This window comes from Protopterus annectens, chromosome 12.part0, assembly GCF_019279795.1.
Source record: "Protopterus annectens isolate FY-2018-M chromosome 12.part0, PAN1.0, whole genome shotgun sequence".
Classification (NCBI taxonomy): Eukaryota; Metazoa; Chordata; order Ceratodontiformes; family Protopteridae; genus Protopterus; species Protopterus annectens.
In genome coordinates this window covers 1,289,000,877-1,289,023,703 of record NC_056746.1, presented here as the reverse complement: position 1 = coordinate 1,289,023,703, position 22,827 = coordinate 1,289,000,877, and the positions used below count along the sequence as shown (strand labels likewise).

Genomic DNA, 22,827 nt, shown 5'->3' with positions numbered 1-22,827 from the left:
CTTCCGTGATTTGCGGAACCACATCTTCCCTCCTCCTTTAGCCTTGGGATAAGGCCAAAAGGGAGTGGAATAACGTGCACCTACGGCAGATAAAGTTTTTCCCTCTTGCTCACAGCGGGTAAGAGTGTCTTTACCTTAGGTCCAAACAAAGAGGACCCATCAAAGGGAGCGTCGGAAGGAAGACTTGAAGGCCTCCATGAAATGACACAAACGGAGCCAGGCTTGTCTCCGTAGAGCCACGCCTGTGCCTGCCGCTCTGCTCGCCCCTTCGGCCATATGAAATGAGCCTCATGGACGAGTTAGAAATCGAGGTAAGGATAGCCAACTGAGAGCTAACCGGCTGGGCTAGCTGCTCAGGTAGGTTACCTGAGAGGAATCTGACAGCTCCTTGACCAGATCCCTCTGTAGCCTGGTAAAATGTGCCAAATAATTCGGGGACCGTAGTGTAAAGGCCGCTGAAGTCAGGGTGCGCTTCCCGTGCATCGTCCATGCTCCTAGACTCCTTATTAGGAGGATGGACGGACGTTGAAGCCTCTGCCACGTCCTGTTGTGTAGCAGATGCCACCACCATGGCATCTACAGCCACGCCTTTTGTCAAGAACTCCTTCTCGGGTGGGGCAGACAAAAATTTGTTAGGGCGAGAAGGCACTGGTTCCACAGTATCTGGATGTTCCCACGCCCTCCAACAAACCAAATCCAGGAGCTCGTCGAAGGGCGGAGACACCCAGGAGGCGGAGGGCTGAGCCCCAAAGGCCTTGAGAAGCACTGACTCATCAGCAGAGGGGGGTTTGAATATCCAGCCGCCTCGTTGCTTAAGGATCTCTAAAATGTCTGCGAATGAGACATCATCCAAGGACGACTTTGGGGACCCCTCCGCATCATCAAGATCAGTGTCCGATGTAAGAGACTCGGGGGAGTCCACCTGCTTCCTCTTGCACGATCTCTTCCTTGGGGGCTCCTCCGAAGACAACTCCGAAGAACCCTCAGGAGGAGGGAACCCCAGTGGGGGTAACCTCAGGCCCCGGGGCTCCGCTGCCTAGGGACAGGGGAACTGCCAAAGACCCAGTCTCCACGCCCAGGGAAGGTGCCGGTAAAGCCGTAGAGATGGCCGAAGAAGACTTGGCCAAGGCACTCCTCATAGCTCTGAAAGCCGGACCCCCAGAATCCTGTGAGTGTCCGGTCCCCGGAGCCATGATAGCAGACGGAAGTCCCGCAGCCGAAGCACCAAGAGGGAGGCTCGGAACCGACAGCATAGGTCCCAAACGTCACCCGGGTCCGGCCGAAGAAGTCCGCGTGCCAAACTCGGACCCGAAGGCCGGGGTTGGAGTAAGTGTCGGAGCCGACCCTAGGATCTCCACCGGCTCCAACAGCACCTGCTCCGACGGAGCCGAAGCGGTCGGAGGAGAACGGCAATGGAATGGGCTATCGGCTCCGAAGCCAATTGGGTCGGAGCCGAAACAAATTTTGAAAGACTGGGGACTGGAACAGTCTTTGGAGCACCCTGTCTATGTCCGAATCTGACATCCTCGATGACCTAGAGGAGACTGAACGGGTTCGAGTTGGCCTCTCCAATGGCCCCAAGGGGCTAGGGGACCGGCTCCGAGGCGACTCGATAACTATCGGCGCCGAAGGAATACACAAACCAGTTTCCATCGGTGCCGAGGAGGACTTAGGCGCCGAGGAGGAAGTGTCTGAGCGGACAACCTTCATCGGCTCCGAGACCAGTGGAGCCGATGAAGGTGACCCGCCTCTCGATGCCCCAGCCATCGGCTCCGAAGCCAGAGGAGTCGAGACTGGAGGCATCGAGGCAGACCGTTCCGCCCTCGGCTCCGAAGTTCTTGGAGCCGAAGGAGAAGCCTGCCTATGTCTTTTGGCGGTCGGGTCCGATGGACTGGTTGGAGCCGACGCCCTTTTCTTTTTAGCAGGAGAAGGAGAGGATGCTAAAGCTTCTTCAAAAGAGGGTTTTATAAGGCCTTTCAATATAAGCTTATTTTTCCTCTCTTGGAGGACCCTCGAGGAAAAAGCGTGACACACGCTGCAGGACTCCTGCAAATGTTTGGCGCCCAAACAATATACACAGAGAGAGTGGTCATCCGTGATAGACATTTTAAAACTACATTTAGTGCACTTCTTGAAGCCCGAAGGCCTAGGAGCCTGAGACATTATAAGTAAAACTGAGTATCTCTCTCACAGACAAAACTCTGTTGGAATAGACTGACCCTACAAAGATTAACTTGCCGTTCACAGTGATAGCCCGCAATTAAAATAAAGGCCAACTGAAGACATACAACAGTGAATAAATATATAAGGAATCAAAGAACCCCTAAAGGTTCAAAAGGGATTAACTGACAGGAAAGGCCCTACGGATCAAGGGAGCATGTAACCAGAACAAACACCAATCACACACAAAATTTCCACAAAAAAATTCTCAAAACACACACAACAGCACAGAGTAGCTGTTAAAACAGCTTTTTGTGAAGAATTAGCAAATTTCTGACAGAAAAAGTTAGTGAAAAGACACTACTTAGCTCAGCCAGCTCGAGACCACGTCTTTGCTAGTTAGCGGCAAACGAGATCTGGGGGACTGGTAGTGGTGCATCCTGGGATATAGTAAGCTCAGCCAATAAGAGACTTCGCTCTTTGGCATAAGCGTGCCGAGTCGGAGCCGAGGGATCGGCTCCGAACCCATCAGTCAGAATGTAGGCGAGATAGGATCACATAACATCATCATTTTCCACAGGAAATTATTGACAGGGCACAAACCACACAAGCAATGGCTCACATGTTTTGGGGATTTCTCCTTTCTTCGAGTTGATTCAACCATGGGGTTTGTATATATAAGTTGGGGAGTTCAAACTTGGGCTTTTGTTTTGTAATTTCAACATTCAGAAAGTTGGCATATTAAAATAGAACCAATGTGATCAGACGTTTTCACCTTACAGTCATGACTTTTGCCATATTTCACTTGCATTATGAAGAAGAAAGGAAAAAAGCAAATGTCTGCATTGGTTTTGCATTTGCCCATCTAGGAAATTTGATTCCCTCAACAGAGAAAGGGGCAGTGGCATTTGTACATCACTGCATACTTAAATGCAAAAAGATCCTGCTTTTGCAAAACCCTGACCTGGAAATGCCCAAGTTTTTTTATGGAATGAAATCTTGACTTACATTTTCACATAAAAAGATGTACTACTACTGCACAGTTTTAATACGAAAGACTTGTTTTATATTCATACTGCTACTCATGAAAGTGCATCAGGTTTGTCTAAAGGTAAACTAATTGCTAACAGGTGGAAGCCATATCAGTCTGGTATTTATTCAGTAACATGACTGATAAAGCTGATGATGGGACATTTAGCCATCTCTTGAGGATGTTTAACTTGCTTTTAAAGTCTGAGAACGTCTGTGTATAGAAATGATCTATCTGTTACATTTTATTTACAAAGTACAAAGTTTTCAAAGCTGCACTAATTATAAAGTTCTGTACATTGACTTATACATTTTTATTCTGTTAGTTAATACTGTTTAAAGTTCTCTCAGTAAAACATATTTAGTATTGTGTGCTAGAAATGAATTATGTACAACCTGAATGTCAAACTTTAGACAAGCATGAAGTTAGTAGTGTTTCTTCTGTACAATACATTTGCATAGTTATACGTACAGCTCTATCATAGCCCTGCGATGGTTTCTTGGATTGACAGCTCAGCTTCTTCTCTGCAGTAGCATTCCACTTCACATTCCAGTGACAGATGAAACATAGTAACTTCTTGCACAGTATATAAATACATGGCATTTTAAATTACCATCTCAAGTGATAGGAAGAACCATTTCTGTGAATGTTCTAGAAGAGATGGGAGGAAAGGTAGGCTTATTTTAAAGTTAGTGCAACTGCTGCAGCTAACAAATTGTCTGATATGCTATATGAATGTTTTAATTAAAAATGTTGGGCTGTGTGCAGCAGTGAAACAAATGGAGAGCTGTTTTGTGAAACTGATCATAGAATGCAATTTTAAGCTTAAGTAAGACCATGATGAAGTCTATATCTCAGTTTACAGATGGGTGCAGGATGATAACTTTGTGCAGTTTCATTTGTCTCAGCATGTACATCTTGTTTGATGGAAGTTGACACAGGTGGTTTAGATCACCATACACTTCCCTTTAATCTTCAGTTATTAATATACAAGCACCTTCTTTTGTAAATTAAGTGACTTGAAAAGTTGTTTCAGCTGCTTCTTCCTGTCATTGAGACAACCTGCAACACACATAAATATTAGTATAATCCAAAAAGCATAAAATAAAGCTTCATTTCCAATATATTAGAAAGCATTGTAGAATGTGGTAAATGAATGTCATGGCAACTTAAAAACATATATAGTCTTACTTAATTTTTAATCTCCATGCAAACAACTGTCAGCAAATGCAGCTACCTGTTACTCCGAACTCCAGGATCATAAACAGTTTGAGCGGATCAGTTTAATATAAAGTGGAAGTGAATTTATCACCAAGGCAATCTTATCACTCTCCCAAAGCCAGGCCATGTAGCTAACCACTCTTTAGAGATCATAGATTACAGTATAGAGTTCATAGATTAGTATTAGGCTAACTGTCCTTGTGGGCTATTTTAAGCCTAGCCAATTAACCCATGCAAGGATCAAACCCTGTACCTTGTGTGGGCTATTTTAAGCCTAGCCAATTAACCCATGCAAGGATCAAACCCTGTACCTTGCATCTGTAAGGCAAATATCTTAACCATTATGCCAACCTCCCTTCCTTTAGAGTTTTCCACTTTAGGATGTGTATTTAATAGTCTTGTAAGAGCAGAAAACTGGAGTGTGTATGTGTGCATTCGCCTGTATCATTTTCCCACAGAAGTAATACAGCAGAAAAAAAAATGTTGTAATCCCCTTTGTTAAATAAAATCATGGATTTTTTTTCACTAAGTAGTTTCACAGTCTCTTTCTAGCACACGAAATTTGCTCTTTTGATGCCAGTCTGACACTGCCTGTATGCTTAGCTTAATGTTTCAACTAATCAGCAAAGCAAAATAAGGAAACACTGATGTTCATGCTAAAGATCATTGCTGTAATGTAATTCATTATAAACACTAATTATCCACAGGTGGATGTCTGCCCCTCTGACCTGACTGTTAGTGCTTTTTCAGCCATCCACAGAGCCGAGCTGGTCTCTTCCACACGCTGGGAACATCAGAAGAATGCTCTGTAAGAAAAGGAAAGCACTATATATCGTATTTATTTCTTTGCAGAAAGACGTGACTTCAGAAACATAAATGGTTAAGGGAGATGAGTTTGGCATAATAGTTAAGGTCTTCACTTTATAGGCACAAGGTGCAGGGTTTGATTCTAACCTAGGGTTATTGGCTAGGCTTAAAATGGCCTTTTAGGGCAGGTAGCCTAGTATTTACCTATGAGGACCATGTTTTGTACAACTTTCTTATTTTCTTTTGAGCTGTTAATACCTTTCTTTAATTGGTAGATTTTCATATATTTGGTTTATTTTGAGGATCTTCCTGAAGAGAGTCACACCCAAAAAAAGATCACAGACAAGTGTGCCAGCAAGAGACAAACTCCTCCAAAGGAGTTTCACCTCTGGTACTTATTTTATCTAGAGAATGTTGGGTTTCATCTTGAGTACTGTGGTTATTTTAATAAGCAAATCGTTCTTAGATGGTCTTAAGATCTTCAGGTTTTCGACAGGAAAAAAAGAAGTCTTCTCTCCTGAGGCAAGGAGCATGTGCCCCACCCTCAGTAGGAGAACCATCTGCTGATAGTATAAAGAATATTCATAACAGAAAGTACTGTTCCAGAACAATGCAAAAGCCAAAGAAACTTGTGTTTAAGGAATTTAAAGTCAGGACAGCATGTTGCTATTGTGGATCCATCAGTCCTGCAAAGGCCTGAGGGTTCTGGCTCCAGTGAGTAGCAGCAGTGTTCACTTCTGGCCCTAGGGTGACCCCCATACTTCAAGACCCTTCCTGAGGCTGCCACTAGGATCATGGTCTCATTGCAGAGACAGGCTTCTTTAGTAATAAACACCACATCATTGGCAGATGCTGTTCCAAAAACATCCTTGGAAGACAGAAAAATGTCATAAATCCATTATGTTTGGTCTTCTTCTTTTTTTAGCTTTTCTTGTCTTGTTAATGAAGGGCTTTGTGTTCAGGAAACATTGCTATGTTTACGGTACTTTTATAAAAAAAAAACATTCACAGCAATAGCAGGGTTCACCTATCCTTTATCTGTAGGAGCAGGCACCCACCTCAGGATTATCCATGGCAAAGATGCCCCCCCCCGAAGGTGGAGACTATGGAAGTTATTGAAACAGCTGAGAATGTAGGCAGGTGCAACATTGTACGAGGTGAAAATAGTATTAATTTCTGGTGTTGAGGGGCAATCACTGTCACTCTGACATACAGAAATTCTTACTCAGAATACAGCTTTTCGTAGATGATGTCAATTTTTTTTTTACAAAGTTTTTGGACAAGGTCTTATACTTTGAACTCTCTTTTCAAGAGACCATGCAAACCAGTAAAGCATTTTTTCATTCTCCCATTATTAAATATAGTAGGGTCTCATAAACTAAACAACAATACTTTTACAGGAAGCCATGTAAGACAGTGGAGTTTAAGTAAAAGACAGCCTTTGAAAAGGAGAATGGAAAGGATGCAGAGGCTATAGGTAAGGGAAAAGGGAATTCCTTTCCACATCCCCTATCACCATCCCCATCCCCTCCCTCATTCTAGGTGGGAAGGAGGGGATAGAAGATTAGAATAGTCAGTACTGGGAGGGCCCTATCCCCTCCCTCACACATTCTGGGTGGGAGAATTTCTCACTTCAGGGACAGCTAGTTCTGTATTTGTGGGATTTAAGTATAGTCTTTACAGCAGTGTTAGTTTAACTGCAATATAGGGCAATGATCAGTAACTTTATAATTGCACTACCTTGTAGTAACCCCCACCCTCCTTCTTTGGGCTTCAGCGACATCAGAGCTCATTTAAGTTCCAAGGGTGTGGGATTCATGGCCACTAGTATTGATGGGTGTAGGGTATTTCGTATTATTGACTTTTAGAGTTTGCTGTTTCTTGTAGGAGTTGCTTAATTTTTGAAATGTTAGAATGCTCAGTATCACATCTCATACTTCTGATACGGAGCTGGTTACATCAACTGCCCTTAGAAAATACTTCCATAATATTTCCATAAAGGTAAGTGCCAGGTTTTAAATAACTGATAGAGGCTAAAGCCCTAGAAATGGTGCAGTTTGCAACAAGTTTTATTCATGGTTGTTCTTAGTACCCAAAAAGGATATCTTTACAGGCTTATTCTGCACTTTTTTGCAGGCTAATCAAATTGCTGAGAGTAAATAAGTTCAGAATGCTAACCTTAGAAGCCATTCTCTTTCTGCTAATGTAGGACACCTTGATGGCAGTGTTGAACAGGAAGGATGCCTCTCCTGACCTCATTTACCATTAGCACAGATGATTTGTCAAATGTTAGCAATGATGGAACACACTTCAGTTTAGTCCTACTTGGCTTTTAGACATTCCACTGCTTCCAGAGTTTTAGCAAAATATTAAGTTCTACATTCAGCCTATCTCAGAATGACAGGAATCCACATATACCCTGCATCTGGAACACTACTTGCTCCACAAGGGAGAAGTTTCTCTATTTTCTGATTTACACACTTTGTTGACTTACCAACCTAGATGGATTTCCATATGTCTTCAGAAGTCCAAATTGATGCCCACCTCCACCCAGATGTTCTTTTGGAAGAGTCTCCCTCCTACGTTCTTTCCAGAAGGCACAGAAGATTCATATAACAGCAACAGTTTTGCTGAGGGCACTGTGTCATAAATGTGTATCCATTGTGATTGTGATGTACCGTTAGCTAGGCTACACATGCAGAAGAGCTGAAGATACCTCAAAGACCAATAAAAGTAGCACTTTCATTCAGTATGTGGGTGGGCATAATGGTTAAGTTCTATAACTCACAGATACAAAGTACAGGGTTTGATTCTGGCCTCTGGTTATTGGCCAGGCTTGTAATAGTCTGAAGACTCTTAACTAGAGGGAGTCTTGGCACTAATCCCTGATATTTAAGGTGTGGGCACACTAGGTGAAAGTGAATCCAGGCATGTCATCTCAGGTGCCCCTGATTTTACTTGGCTCGTACATGCCAGCTGAAGGCTTACAGCAAGTGCAATAAATTGTTCAATGAAAAACACAGATATGAAGGAAAGGCTGGCACTGATCTATGCTTTGCAGATTTTTTAACCTTGAATGGAAGCTAGGTAGCCTGAGAGTAGTAGCAGATAACATAAGTGTAATTTGATACATCAGCAAGCTGTGTAGACTCACTCCTAGCAGGTTTGCACACTAGTCATGGTAGTTTGAGACCCAACTGTGAGACAGGGGGTCACCTATAGGTTTTCAATATCCTTTCACCAGCACACCATCTGGGCAGTTCTGCATTCAGTTTTCAAGAATGGAAGCTGGACAGGCAGGACACCAGAGACTTACTCAGAAATAAAGTGGACTTGGTTGCTTCCCACCACAACTTCCAGATCAAAAATAAAAATAAATTTGATCCAGGTATCTAAGCAACAGAGTGAGAGCAGTCAATCTGTATGCAGTGTGAGAAGGTCTGTGACTTTCCCACTATGCCATTCTACCAAATGTTTTCTTTTGTTAACTGAGTAAACAAGCTAGTCCCTTGCAGAGTTTTTTTCAACCATGCCACATACCACGCAGATAGCAGATGGGGAGGTGTGAGGAAACTAGAGTACCCAGAGAAAAAATACAGAGATGAGCAGAACATGTAAATACCACACAAATAGTGATGTGTGATTAGGACTGAACCACAGGCTCTGGAGCTGTGAGGCAGCAGGCCTTACATTCCCATGGTAATTTGTACTCCTTATACTTTATGTACAAATAACCCAGACATGGACAGAATGAGAATATGTGCAGAGAGTTACATGTGGCCCTTGTCTGTGAAGGACAAGGGTGTTAAACCCAGGATGAATTTGTGTTCCCTATCCATTCATCCAATTTACATTTGAATAGGGTAAGAAACGTATTTTACTTTATGTGGAGAGGAAGATGGTTCAATAGAAGCTGAATTCTGTGTAATACACACTTATCCCTCCAACGGGTTCTATTTATGTTCAAGAAGATATTGTAACCCCTTGAGCGGGTGTACTTGTGAAAGCATAATAGGTCTAACAGGATAGTCTGTTGAAGCAGAGGTCATCTCTCAGTAGCCTATAAGATACTGAGATGAGGGACAAGACTTTGAGAATGTCCACATAGCTTTTTTATGATTTAGGCCTTTGATATACTTTGTGAACAAAAGCTGTGGTCATTCCAACTATGACAAGCATTTGGACAAGTACATACTGAAGGGGGCAAATCTGAAATTGAGTATGTACGCAATACACCAGCACTTATACAACCCCTATAGGCAAGCTGCAGAGAAACAAGCAAACATATAATATGTAATGGAAAAAGAGGCTCATAATCAAATGGTAGGCATTAAAAGGCAAGAACAGAGCCAGCAGCGATCAACTTGCAGCTAACAACTGCCAATACACAAAATTCCAAGTCAGAGCAAAATTAATCCAGCCACCCAGCTGACAGACAAAAATGAACACAATTAGTACATATCCAGGCAGAAAAAGGTGGCCACAAGGAAGGCGAGTACTGCCAAGAGGAAAAGGGGACTTCTCTGATCTGATACACTGCAGGACAATAAACATTTAGCATGGGAAACAGTAGCATAAACATGGGATGATTTTTCGTCACTGAGCAAAACTGATAGAATGGTTGCCGATTGGCTAGAAAGAACAACTCTTGCTCAAGGCAGGTTAAAATCAAATTTTGACAGGAAAAATAAGTCAATAAGAAAATTAAAGAAACTACAGTAAGGTCAAGCAAAGATGGAGGTTTGGGCTTTCCAGCTAATCACACCATGTTGTCCTCCATAAATCATCTAGAGTATTCCCAAGGTTTAGTTGAGAAACATTCAGAATTTCCTATTCAAAATCTAAAATGAAATTCTCTTTGCCTGGACATCACACCTCTCAACTGTCCAGATTTTCACAGAATGTCCAAATATTTGCCTCATATTTTCGGTCTGTTCCTCATAAAATTGTGGTTTTTCTGGCAAGTCACTTCAATGATCACAGGATTGAAGTTACTAAATAATAACATATATTTGGGTTTAACACTTCATATCTTTCAGAAAATGCATGCTAACACAAATCCTGTTATTCTAGCAATGTTGTAAGTTTTTAACAGCAATATTTAAAATATGTCGCTATTTTTGGGCCTTTGTCCCTCCATTATGTCAGGCTTTGTCCAGATTTCGTGTGCTAAGAGGTTGAGAGGTACACTGGACAGTGCATTTAAATGTATACTTTTTTCAGACTATTTAATGTCTAACATTCTTAGACACTTCAGGTAAATGGGATATAACAATGTGTTTCTCTTTTTAGGATTCAAACTACTGTCATGTTGCTGGACTATGTTTTGTCAGAATGATGGAAAAGAAACCTGAAAGCATGGAAACTTGAGAGATCTGCCCTCATCTCTTTGATGTTCATGCAACAGAAAATACTTGGCACTGTTTTCCTAGTTTCAGTCTTGTTCTCTTGAGTAATGGTAGTCCTACAGGCATTTCACTGCCTGGAGGCTGTTTTAGCAATGATGAACACCTTTGTACTCTGTGCTGATTACAGATACAGCACTGGGCACTAGACGGGAAATTGTATAAATACAAATTGTACTGAACTACAATTCCATTTTTTTTAACTCTAGCCCACTACTAATGAATTTAATAGTTTAGGGAAGCAAAGGAGCATGTGTGGTATGCCTTGTACCCTTCCTTAAGACTGACTGGTAGATGAAACTTCACTATTATAATAATAGCCAGCAAACCTATAGCAGTCCAACTACACACCTCTAGTAGTATGTTGAATTCAGAGTGGTAAGTCTACCTCCATTCAGGTTGTAGATGTGGTGCACTCACTAGGTAACTTTATTTTGTAGAAATTTATAGTAATAGTGAAAGTGGTCTTAGACACCTGCATCAGCAGCCAGACATACACCAGATATCCACTCACTGCAGGCAGACCACAGGCTGTTATTCACTTCAAGTACTATTTAGTCATCTGTATACCCACCTCTTGAAGATAAACAAGAGTAAGCCAGCTGTAAAATAATAGAATAATGTGTAGTATGCATTGGTGTTGAGGAAAAAGAAAGTTATATTGAATATCTACTGTCAAGATGAGTATGCTATGCCGCGGTGGTACGGCGGTAGCGTTGTTACCTCACAGCAAGAGGTTCTCCCGTTCGAATCTCGGCTGAGCTTCTGTGTGGAGTCTGCAAGTCCTCCCCACAGTTGGGCAGCATTCGAAATACATGCATGCGTAAACGGGCGTGCCTTCGTTGAAGGTTGGGCGTCGAGCTGGCACCTCGGCGTCCCATAAAAATCTACTGCCAATCATTAATGGACCAGAGTTCCGCTGTGGTGACCCCTTACCGGGAAAGATGAGTATCTCATAGGATCATAAGAGATTACTAGGCTAATGGGCCTGGGGCTCTTACAAGCCTATCCCAAAAAAAGAAACCTCAGTCAACACCTGTCACCCCTGTCAATGAGGGACAAATGTGGAACCCTGGGACAAATTTATGGTTTCCCATCCACTCATCAGTGAGGTACTCTGTTTGACATGTATGGGAAGTCTATTCCAGAGACGGGGCAGCCTCTGAGAGACAAACCTGTCTTTCCAGCAGGTTATGTGGATGTCGCATATTAGATTTAGGTCTATTGAGAAGGTAATGCATGAGGAGTTAGACTTATGGATATGGAGCATTTCCAGTAGGGCAGGGTCTGACATTGCCTTGTAGGTGAGACACAGATCACCTCTGAGCAATCTGTATGATACCAAGTAGAATGATAGTGATTTAAGCCTGTCTGCATAGGATAGGTGTTGGAGGCCATGGATTCCCTTTGTGAGGTATTTCTGTGGCCTTTCCAGTTGATGCAGGTGTTTGGAGAGGTATATACCTAACGGGGCATTATACTCTATTATAGGTCTAATAAGGGAGGAGTACAAAGAGGTAACAACCTCATTTTTTCTGGATGCAATCCCTTTACTTATGAGATAAACCAAGTAAGTAAAAAGCTTTTCTGACCACCGCCACTACATGATGGTCGAATGTGAGATTATTGTCAACCTGAGTACCCAGGTCTCTCAGCAAAGGTTGTGTGCTTAGGGGGTTGCCGTTGATGTGGTAATCAGTAGGGGCAGTGTTTTTGCCAAATGGAATGATAATACATTTTTGTGTGTTTAACTTAAGGCCATGACTTTGGCACCAGTTATTTGTAGCTGTGAGACCCTCTTGCAGTATGTTAACATCATTTGGGGAGTCATTGACAGCACCCAACTTACAGTCATCTGCAAACTTGGTCAGCCACAGGCCCTTTGTCTTTGCCTGGACCTCTGAGAAGTATATGCCAAACAGTAGGGGTCCCAGGCTAGATCCCTGGGGAACACCACTAGTGACATGTTTGCTGTCAGAGGTGGCAGTGCCTATTTTGACCTTGTGGGTCCAATCTGTGAGCGAGTTGTCCACCCATCTGACTAGATAGGGATTAACACCAAGTTGCATTAGCTTTTTGATGATGCAAGAGTGGGGGATTGTGTCAAAGGCCTTGGCCAGGTCAAGGTAAGCTGTATGCACTAACTTTCCCTCAACCAGGGCCTTGGTGACAGTCTCTAAGAAGTCAACTAAGTTCAATAGGCAAGATCTTCCCCTGACAAATCTGAATTGGGTGGGGTCAAGTGCTTGGAGATTGCCTATATCCTTGTTTATGAGATCCATAATAATACGCTACATGACTTTACAGATCAGACTTGTCAAGCTGATGGGGCGATAGTTTCCTGGGACAGTAGTGGTACCACCTTTGTGCAAAGGGATGACAATGGCAGTTCTCCACTTTGCTGGAATGAAGCCTGTAGTTAGGCTGAGGTTGAATAGTTACAACTATAATGAATTGCGTCTGTAATTTTTCTTGGTCTCTGTCTTTACCTCTGTCAGAATACTAACCAGTGAAACAGGGTTCCAGCACCTGTTAATTTACAATGAACTGTGGATTCAAAGATGGCCGCCGTTCTTTAAACACTGCAAAACTACAGCTCTCCAGATATCAGAAAAGTACAGTTTTGTACCTACCATAAATGTAGATGTTCGAAGATCCACATTGCTGCAGTCATAACTTGTGGGTAGTCCGCTGTCCTCGGTCGGCCCGAATACCAAAGTATTAGGCTGGCGTTGGTCATGGTCGCTTAGATCTGACGTCAGTACGCCTTGGTACTAAAGCGCATGACCGGCGTCATATCCCCAGTCTTTCTTGCCCCAGATGTCAGAAGGCCCTAAAAAGAAAGGCCATAGCCAAAAAACAGAGAAACATCCAACCACCCATGTACAAACAATATTTACAACCCAAAACACACAACCACCCCAAACTACAGTGGGGAAGGAGGGAGGGTAAATTGGACTGCAGCAATGTGGATCTTCGAACATCTACATTTATGGTAGGTACAAAACTGTACTATGTTCTTCATCTCACATTGCTGCAGTCATAACTTGTGGGTAGAATCCCAAAGCAAAGGTAAAGGGAGGATGGCAAAATTATAAAGCATTGGGAGCTGCTAACATGCCCTGTAAAACTGCAGTGGCAAACCCAGCTCTAGATTTGGAGTAAAGGGAGATGGTAATGTTTAGAAAAAGTATGCACTGAACTCCAAGTAGCTGCCTCCAAAATATCTTTAGTAGCTACACCCCTTAAAAAAGCAGTAGAAGTGGCAGTAGCCCTAGTGGAATGAGGTCTGATTCCAGCCGGAATCTCCTTACCATGATGAGAATAACAAAAAGCAATACAATGGCCAATCCACTTAGAAATAGTTTGTTTAGAAACAGGTTTCCCCTGAGATCCCAAAGCAAAAGAAACAAACAACTGTTGAGACTGTCTGAACCCTTTAGTTCTACTCAAATAATAACGCAACTGCCTGTGAATATCCAAAGAATGCAAAATTTTTTCCCCTTTATTTTGGGGATCTGCATAAAAAGTAGGCAAATGAATAGATTGGTTTAAGGCCACATTTGAAACAACTTTAGGCATAAAAGTAGGGTTAGTACGTAGGGATACCCTATCCTTATGAAAAATCAGGAAGGGCTCAACTGCCATTAGAGCCTGTAATTCAGATACCCTTCTAGCAGACGTAATGGCCAACAAAAAAGCAGTCTTCCAAGACAAAAACTTCAACTCAGATTCAGCTGCAGGTTCAAAAGGAGGTAAAGTGAGCTTTTCCAACACAAAATTGAGATCCCAGGAAGGAGTAGGAGCTCTACGTGGGGGTCTTATGTTCTTTGCCCCTCTAAGAAATTGCTTAAACAAAGGATGAGAGAATAATGGTGGGCCACAATCATAGTGAGCAGAAATGGCTGCAGCATGAACTTTTACAGAGGAGAAAGACAAACCTTTGTCCAGTAATTCTGTAAGATACTGAAGAGAAACACTCAAATTAGGTACTGAAACATCAAAGCTCTTTGCTTGGCTCCAAAGAAAAATCTCCTCCATTTATCAGCATAAACTTTCCTTGTACTAGGCCGTCTGGCCTCCAAAATAACATCAAAACTTGTTGAGGAAGCTGCGACCCTCAGGGTCTAGAACAGAATATGCCAGGCTGTCAGATGCAGAGACTGTATCCTGACATTGAGGAAATGATTGCCTGCCTGGGACAAAAGGTGTGGAATTGATGGCAAAGGCCAAGGAGGCTCCCGTACTAAACTCCTCAGCAGAGGGTACCAGTGCTGCCGTGGCCAATCTGGAGCTATTAGAATCATGGAGGGCTTGTCCTGTCTGACCTTCAAGAGCACCTTGGGAAGGAGAGGCAGAGGAGGAAAAGCATAGACGTGAAGATTGCTCCAACTGAATGATAGAGCATCCACTTTCCAAGCCTTTGGATGAAACAGCTTTGTGCAAAACTTTGGCAGCTGGAAATTTAGTGGAGAAGCGAACAGATCTATGTCTGGAGTCCCCCAAAACACTGTCAACTGTCGAAATACATGAGGATCCAATTTCCACTCGTGGGGATCCACCATCTTTCTGCTCAAAACATCCGCTAAGGAGTTCTGTGCTCCTGGCAGAAACCTTGCCTGAAGAGTGAGGTGCAAACTGAGAGCAGTCTCCCACAAAATCATAGCTTGCCTGCAAAGAGGGTACGAATGGGTTCCCCCTTGCTTGTTGATGTACCACATGACAGTTGTGTTGTCTGTTTGAATCAACACATGTCCTGGTTGAAGTAGATCCTTGAAAGCCATCAATGCAAATTGGACTGCTAACATCTCCTTCATGTTGATATGCAAATGTTGAAGTCTGGCAGGCCACGTGTCTTGCACACATTTTCCATTGAGGTGTGCTCCCCAAGCCTTGTCTGAGGTATCTGTCGTTAAGATCTGACTCACCTCTGGTCGGGCCACAGAGAGTCCCTTGTTTAGGTGACATTCCTGAGCCCACCACAAAAATTCCTTTTGAATGCAAGGTATTATCTGAATGACAGTGTCCAAATCGTGGCAGTGTTGAGTCCATACACTTTTGAGATACCATTGTAGCTTCCTCATATGCAGTTTGGCATTGGGAAGCACGAGAATACAAGATGCCATGAACCCCAAGGCTTGAAGGACTGTCCTTGCAGTCAGCCTGGACAGGAGAGACAATTGTTGGAAGTAAAGGGTAAGATTTCTTTGCTTGTCCGGGGTCAAAAACGCCATCTGAGAGGCTGTATTCAGTCTCACACCCAGAAAGCACATGTCCTGAGAGGGTACTAGACTGGACTTTATTTCGTTCACAGAATACCCTAGGCACCTTAACACTGCCATAACATGCTGAAGATGGTGAAGTAGCTTGTCTTTGTCTTGAGCAAGAATCAGGCAATCGTCCAAATAAGGATAAATTTGTATTCCTCTTAACCTTAAGAAGGCTATCACTGGAGCCAGAACTTTTGTGAACACCCTGGGCGCAGTAGATAAGCCAAAGGGCAATGCAGAGAACTGATAATGTAAAGTCCCAGCCCGAAAACGCAGGAATCTCCTGCAGCTTGGCCTGATAGGAATATGAAGATACGCCTCCTTGAGATCCAGAGTCACCATCCAGTGATCTTTGCCTAGCAGAGGCAGAAGTTGTTGCAAAGTCAACATTTTGAATTTTGGAATGTCCAGGTATGTGTTGAGAATAGACAAATCCAGAATTGGCCTCCAAGTGTTTCCTTTCTTTGGTACAAGAAACAGGCGAGAATAAAATCCTAGGCCCACCTCTGACGGAGGGACCTGCTGGATAGCCCCCATTTGTAGAAGTAAAGAAATCTGTTTGTGAGCCTCCACCTTTTGCTGAGGAGGAACGTCTGGCATGCCTTTGAAAGGGGGCAATGTGTGGAAATAAAACTTGTAGCCTCGGTTTATAATGTCCAACACCCATTTGTCCTGGGTGACTAAAAGCCAATTTTGCCTGAAAAGTGCCAACCTTCCTCCCAGAGGAGCTGCCAGACAGGAAGGATCGGGCAGCTGAAGATGCAGGTCATTGCGTCTGTTTACGAAAGGACTGGCCCCTGCCCTCACCTGTAGACTGTGCAGGGGAACTCCACGTCCTAGGCCTAAAAGAACCCTGTGCATGAGCTCTGCCCCTCCCACGTCTAGATCTAGCCCTAGACTGTAAATCAGAAGAAGGGTAAGCCCATCCCTTAGTAGGCCAATTCCTGCTAAACTTAGGGGGCTGCACCTGCAAAAAGTCCTTAACAGTCTGCATAGACTTAGCTTTGTCCTCCATTTTCTTCAAGACTGACTCCACAGGAGAACCAAACAAAACTTCAGACTGAAGGGAGCATCCAAAATTCGAGCTTTAACATGCTCTGACAAGTTCTGATCCTTAAGCCAGGCGTGCCTCGAATAACTGATCCAGTGGCAGCCACCCTGGAAGAGGCCTGTAAAGCATCAAAACCACACTGCAAAGAATGCTTACCCACCTGATCAGAGGCATGAACCAAATCCTGTAATTCTTTACACTCTATGCCCTCTGCTAAAGCATCTACCTTAAATTTCAACTGACTAAGGAGAAAATTCTGGTACTTCAGCATATGAAACTGGCAATTCAAAGCCCTCATTGCAAGAGTGGAAGAGGTATACACTTTTTTACCCCACCTATCCAAAGCTCTAGAGTCTTTATCCATAGGAACTGGATTCTTTACAACAGAAGCCCTGACACCCTTAGGTCCCTGGATAATAGTTTCTGGGTCAGCCCTAGGGCTCTTATACAAATATTTATGAGCCTCTGGCACTCTGTAATACCTGTCTGGCTTAACCGGGGCAGGCGGCAAAGAGTCTGGATTAAGGGAAGCCTCAGAGAAAACATCCTGAACAACATCCAAAACAGGAGGTATAGCCAAGGGCCTATGCTGTGCTAAAAATAAGAATTCCTTAAGCCTCTTTCGGGAATCTGAGAAATCCTGACCTTCCCATTTAAAATGTTCCCTCATAGAATGCAGGGTTTCTGAAAAAGAAAAATCCTCTGGAGGGGAAGCAGAAGGACTAGAATCCTCTGCGTCTGAATCAGAATAAGGGGGAAAATCCTGAATGTCTTCAACCGAAGACTCTGAGTAATCTGAAGAATGTTCCAATCCTTCCACCTCTGGCTCCACCCTAGGCCTCTTATCTGGAGGGGGCATAGAACCTCTGATTAAAGAAATCAAATCTTCTGCCATTTTAAGCATGTGTTTTTTAGGTACAGAACCTGCAGAACTAGGACTGACGCCAGAGGAAGACAACCCAGGCCTGGCCTTGGAAGGTACCTTAGAGACAGATGGAGAAGGCCTAACCACCTTATGTAAAGAAGGGATTACAGCAACCTGAGAGGCCCCTTCAGCCTGACCCGACTCCTGAGAGGCCACATCTTGCAAAATTAAAGGTTCCCCCTGAGACTCAACTGAAACCTCGGCTGGATCCACAGATTCCACCGTGGTTTCTAAAGAACCGGCGTCCGGAATGGACGACTCATCCTGCTTGGACTTTAACGATTTCTCCTTATGCTTCTTAGCGGTAGCGGGCGTCGGAGAATCCGACGGCATATTGTAATTACACGGCTTACCGAAGACAAGCCTAGCACAATCTAACCTACGTTTAATGGTGCGCTTATTAAATTTAGCACAAAAGCGACACCCGACTACGTCGTGCTCAGGCCCCAAGCAAGGAATACAGAGAGAGTGGTAATCCCTATGAGGCATCTGTTTCCCACAAGAAATACAATTATTCACTTTTTCTGACATCCGGATTTAACTGAGGCAAGAAAAGACAAAAATATTCCCCAACGGGTACTTAGCCAACTTGATTTTGGTCTGAAACTCAGAATCGAAAATTTCAGGGCCTTGACGGCACTTGCAAACGCTGCTTCTGCTTCGGACCATGCGGCAAGAAAGACTGGGGATATGACGTCGGTCATGCGCTTTAGTACCAAGGTGTACTGATGTCAAATCTAAGCGACCATGACCGACGCCAGCCTAATACTTTGGTATTCGGGCCGACCGAGGACAGCGGACTACCCACAAGTTATGACTGCAGCAATGTGAGATGAAGAACATCAAAAATCAACCCTGTGGATATATCACAATATTTTATATGCTAATTGGCAGCAATAACTATAGTACTAACATCTATCTTCGCTTCTGAGAATGAAAAATAGAGAAAAAATATTTTCTAACAGCAGGATTGGAATTGATGGTCAGCCTGACTCTGAACAGAGCAACAAACAAAGGAAATACATATCTCTCAGCTGAAACTTTACATCTGGTATGAATATGTTTACAGTGTATCAAAATGTCAAAAGAAGACAAAACTATGGAAATCACAACTTCTAAAACTAAACTATCTGCCTTGCAATCTCCGGAAAAAGAAGCTTTTTTTAAAAGACAGAAAACAGTTACACAAAGGGAGACTGGAAAAACAGGAATAACAAACAAACCAGACCAACCGGTCAGCATGGAGGAAATTAAATCAGCACTGTTACCTATTCAAGAAGCCTTAAAAGATTTATCAACACAAATGCTTACGTTTAGTGCCACATGTAATCAGATCTTGGAAAGGATGGATAAATCAGAAACCAGAATAGCTGAAAGTGAGGATAAAATAATTATGCTTACGAGAAAACAGACTCTCATGATGCAGACATCCAAACCATGCAAAATAAAATTTTAGACCTGGAGGCAAGATCTAGACGGAATAATATAATAATTAAAGGAATTCCAGAAACAATTCAGTACAATGATCTGAATGCTACCATAATGCAAATACTCAAAACACTGTTCAAGGACTCTGATAGTGTTAAACAGATTGTTATAGAAAGAGCACATAGAGCTATCAGAGAATCATTTGCTTCAAATGCACCTAGACCAGTCTACATCAAAATTCTGAATTACCAAGATGCTAGCAAAATACTGCTAACTATTAAAAAGAATGGTGGATCTATCATCTGGCAAAATAACAAAATTTCCATGACACAGGACTTACCAATACAAATAAGACAATCCAGGCAAATGCTAGCTCCATACTGCAAGTTTTTGATTGAAAAAACATCAGATTTCAAATGAAGTATCCAAATACTTTAATTTTCACTGAGGATGGTATTAAATATTCAATAAACACTAAAAAAGAAGCAAAACCTACCTTTTTGAAGCTTTTCAAAGCACTGCCACCTTCAGAAGTTTGATCAAGGCATTCAGGTCTTCTTTCAGCATCAGACAGACTGGGACTCCATAATTACGATGATCCGAGGCTTTATAACTCTTTGTTTGTTCTTTTTTTTCTACCAGGCCCTGGGAAACTCGTGATTACATCCTTATCTCGAAATTCCAGCGTGTCCATGACGTTTTTCCAAAAATTTATGGCTTCTACGAGTGTAAACAAGCCACGATGTAACAGGAAGTCCTTTGGAGGATGCAGGGGGACTGATTTCAATGTAGCGCATCCAAGAGGTCCGTCCGTGAACTGTTTCCCCCATCGCGAATTCGAAATGAAGAAAACAAGCTCAGCAAACAGGAAGGACTATAGAGAAGCTGTAGAAACTGATTGGAATTAAAAACGAAGCTTCCTGGACTTATTTGGAGGGTAAATGGCTTCTGTATGGTATAAGGAAATGCACAACTGTACAGGTAGGAAATGCTATTGTAATGAGTTGGTTAAAATAGAAGGGTATTGCATTGTGTAGGGTAATTATGTCTCTATTTCTTTTTTTTTTCTTAGATAGGTTTTTTTTTTTCTTTTTTTCTTTCACTTTTAATTAGGAAAATGTATGTGTATGCTCTGTTCAATAAAATAACAGGATGATGTTAGTATAATAAATGTTATGAAAGACTGTGAACTTGAAATGTTTAAAATGTTACACTTAGGTTGTCCTTCTCTTTAGTATTTTTAAATATATTTTATAGGGATACAATTATTTAGTCAAATGCTTTGTGTAGTACAGTTGTTATTGTTACTTAGAATATATTACAAGTTTTAATAGACTGTTACCTTTGGAGAAGGACAACTACTTAAAACAGTTAGAACATTTAAACAAAAATAACCTTAGGACTGTATTGTTATGTTTAACAACTGTTTCCTTTCTCTGGAATTAATAATTAATAGTGTATATGATAAGAAGTTAAAATGTATTATTCTCATTGCTGATTATTAATATTGTGAGCTATTAGTTAAACTGGATTTTCACACAACAATTAGTAAATGTGTTTGACTATATTGAGTATGTCCAGAACTGTAGTTAGGTAATTAGCAGTGTTTATTAGGGAATGTTTGGATTAAGCTTTGTAGATTTAGAGATAGTGGTTATAGATTTTTTGCATAAGGTTTTTGGGTTAATTTGTAGAGTTAGGAATTTAGATAAACAGATATATTCAAAGGATGTGAAAAACCTATGTACATCCTGGTCCAGAGGAATAGTGGATAAGCACTGGGTAGGGATGGGATGTCAGATTTGCTTCCAAATAATCTATGGTATGTTAATACACTGTAATCTAAGGTTGTCTCTCAATAGTAGGAATAGGACTACAATTTTGAAGAGCTACAGATGTGGATAATAGAATCTTGGAATGTTAAAGGACTCCAGAACATGAAAAAAAGGAAGCTATTTTTACATTTGTTTTTCCAATCAAAAGCAGACTTTATTTCATTGCAGGAAACTCATTTGACTAATGATCAGTGGGATATACTGAAGAATAAGAAATGGATTAGGGAGATAGTGGCGGCGGAAGGGACAACGAACAGTGCAGGAGTGGCAATTATAATTAAAAACCGATACCAAGAAAAAATATTAGATGTCAAAATAGATAAAGGGGGAAGGTGGTGTTTAGTGGTTCTGATATCTAAGTTTTACGATAAACCTATATTACTTATGAATATATATGCCCCCTCCACTAATCAGCACCATTTTATAACTTCACTTTACTCCATTTTACAACAATATAATAACTGTTATATATTAATGGGAGGTGACTGGAATTCGTATCAAGATCCCAAGTTGGACAAATTTGGTTCATCTAAAGCTTTTAATAAACAGGCAATGATAGCACTGAAGGAATTTAAAACTGATTTTAAACTATACGACTCATTTATACATACACACACACAAAAGAAAGCAGAGAATTTTACTTTTTACTCAAGCTGCCATAAAATGTGGTCGAGAATTGACTTTTTTTTGATTTCGGTAGTATTGGTATCTGCTGTTTCTACCCAAGCCAGACAATTATCGGACCACTCAAAGATCACACTAACACTAAACAATAATAATATGAATAATAGGAGACTTTGAGGTTATAATTGGTCTTTAAATCCATATTTACTAAGGAAAGAGGACATATTGAAAGAAGTTAAAGAGACACTTGAACAGTTACTTCATAACTTTTTTAGAAACAGACATCCAGTTGATATAGAATGGGCTGCAACCAAAGCCCAAATAAGAGGGATTTTTCTTCAGAAAGCTACTTACTATAAAAAAATGCAAAATAAGGAACTATTAGACTTGGAAACCAAAATTAAGTTATTAGACCAGGAGTTAATGAGGAACTATAATAAACAAACAGAAATAGACTTATTAAAGTGTCAAAAAGAACTGTTTTTACTACACAATAATAAACTGTCATTTTATGAACAGAGAAATTTAGTGAAATACGCAAATCATATTCAGACTCCCTCAAAAGCATTAACACGCATTATTAACCAAGCGAAGTCAACATTATTAATATCAGAAATAAACTATAATAATAGAACATATACTAATAAGGAAGATATCATGAATACTTTTGAAAAAAATATTTAATCAGGTATATGGGGATCAGCAGACAATTTTACCAGATAAAGTTAGGAAAGATTTCTTGCGGAAGATCATATTCCCGAATATTGACAATGAATCCCATAGGGATTTAATTAAACCAATTTCAGCGGAGGAGGTAGCAGAGATAATTAAAAAGCTGAGACCACATAAAGCCCCAGGCCCGGATGGATTGACCTCTGAATTTTATAAAACTTTTAATGAGATTCTGAGTAAAATACTTTCACAGACATTTAATTATATAATTCAAAACAAAATCAATGATCTTCAATTTAATGCTTCTAAGACTATTTTGATACCGAAAGAAAAAAGTGACGCCTAAAAACCCAGATAATTACAGACCCATTTCACTATTGAACATAGACATGAAAATTA

At 41.6% G+C, this 22,827-nt stretch overlaps 1 protein-coding gene across 2 annotated transcripts in view; it reads right to left on the bottom strand.

The window, feature by feature from the left end:
- Positions 1-2,735: 2,735 nt before the first annotated feature.
- The window catches only part of TTLL9 (tubulin tyrosine ligase like 9), a 787,629-nt gene continuing 767,537 nt past the window's right edge, over positions 2,736-22,827 (bottom strand). For both annotated transcript variants that reach the window (XM_044090338.1, XM_044090339.1), the window contains one exon: positions 2,736-4,252. In XM_044090338.1, the coding sequence (XP_043946273.1) occupies positions 4,173-4,252 (80 nt within the window). In that variant the 3' untranslated portion in view covers positions 2,736-4,172. The remainder of the gene's footprint in view (positions 4,253-22,827) is intronic.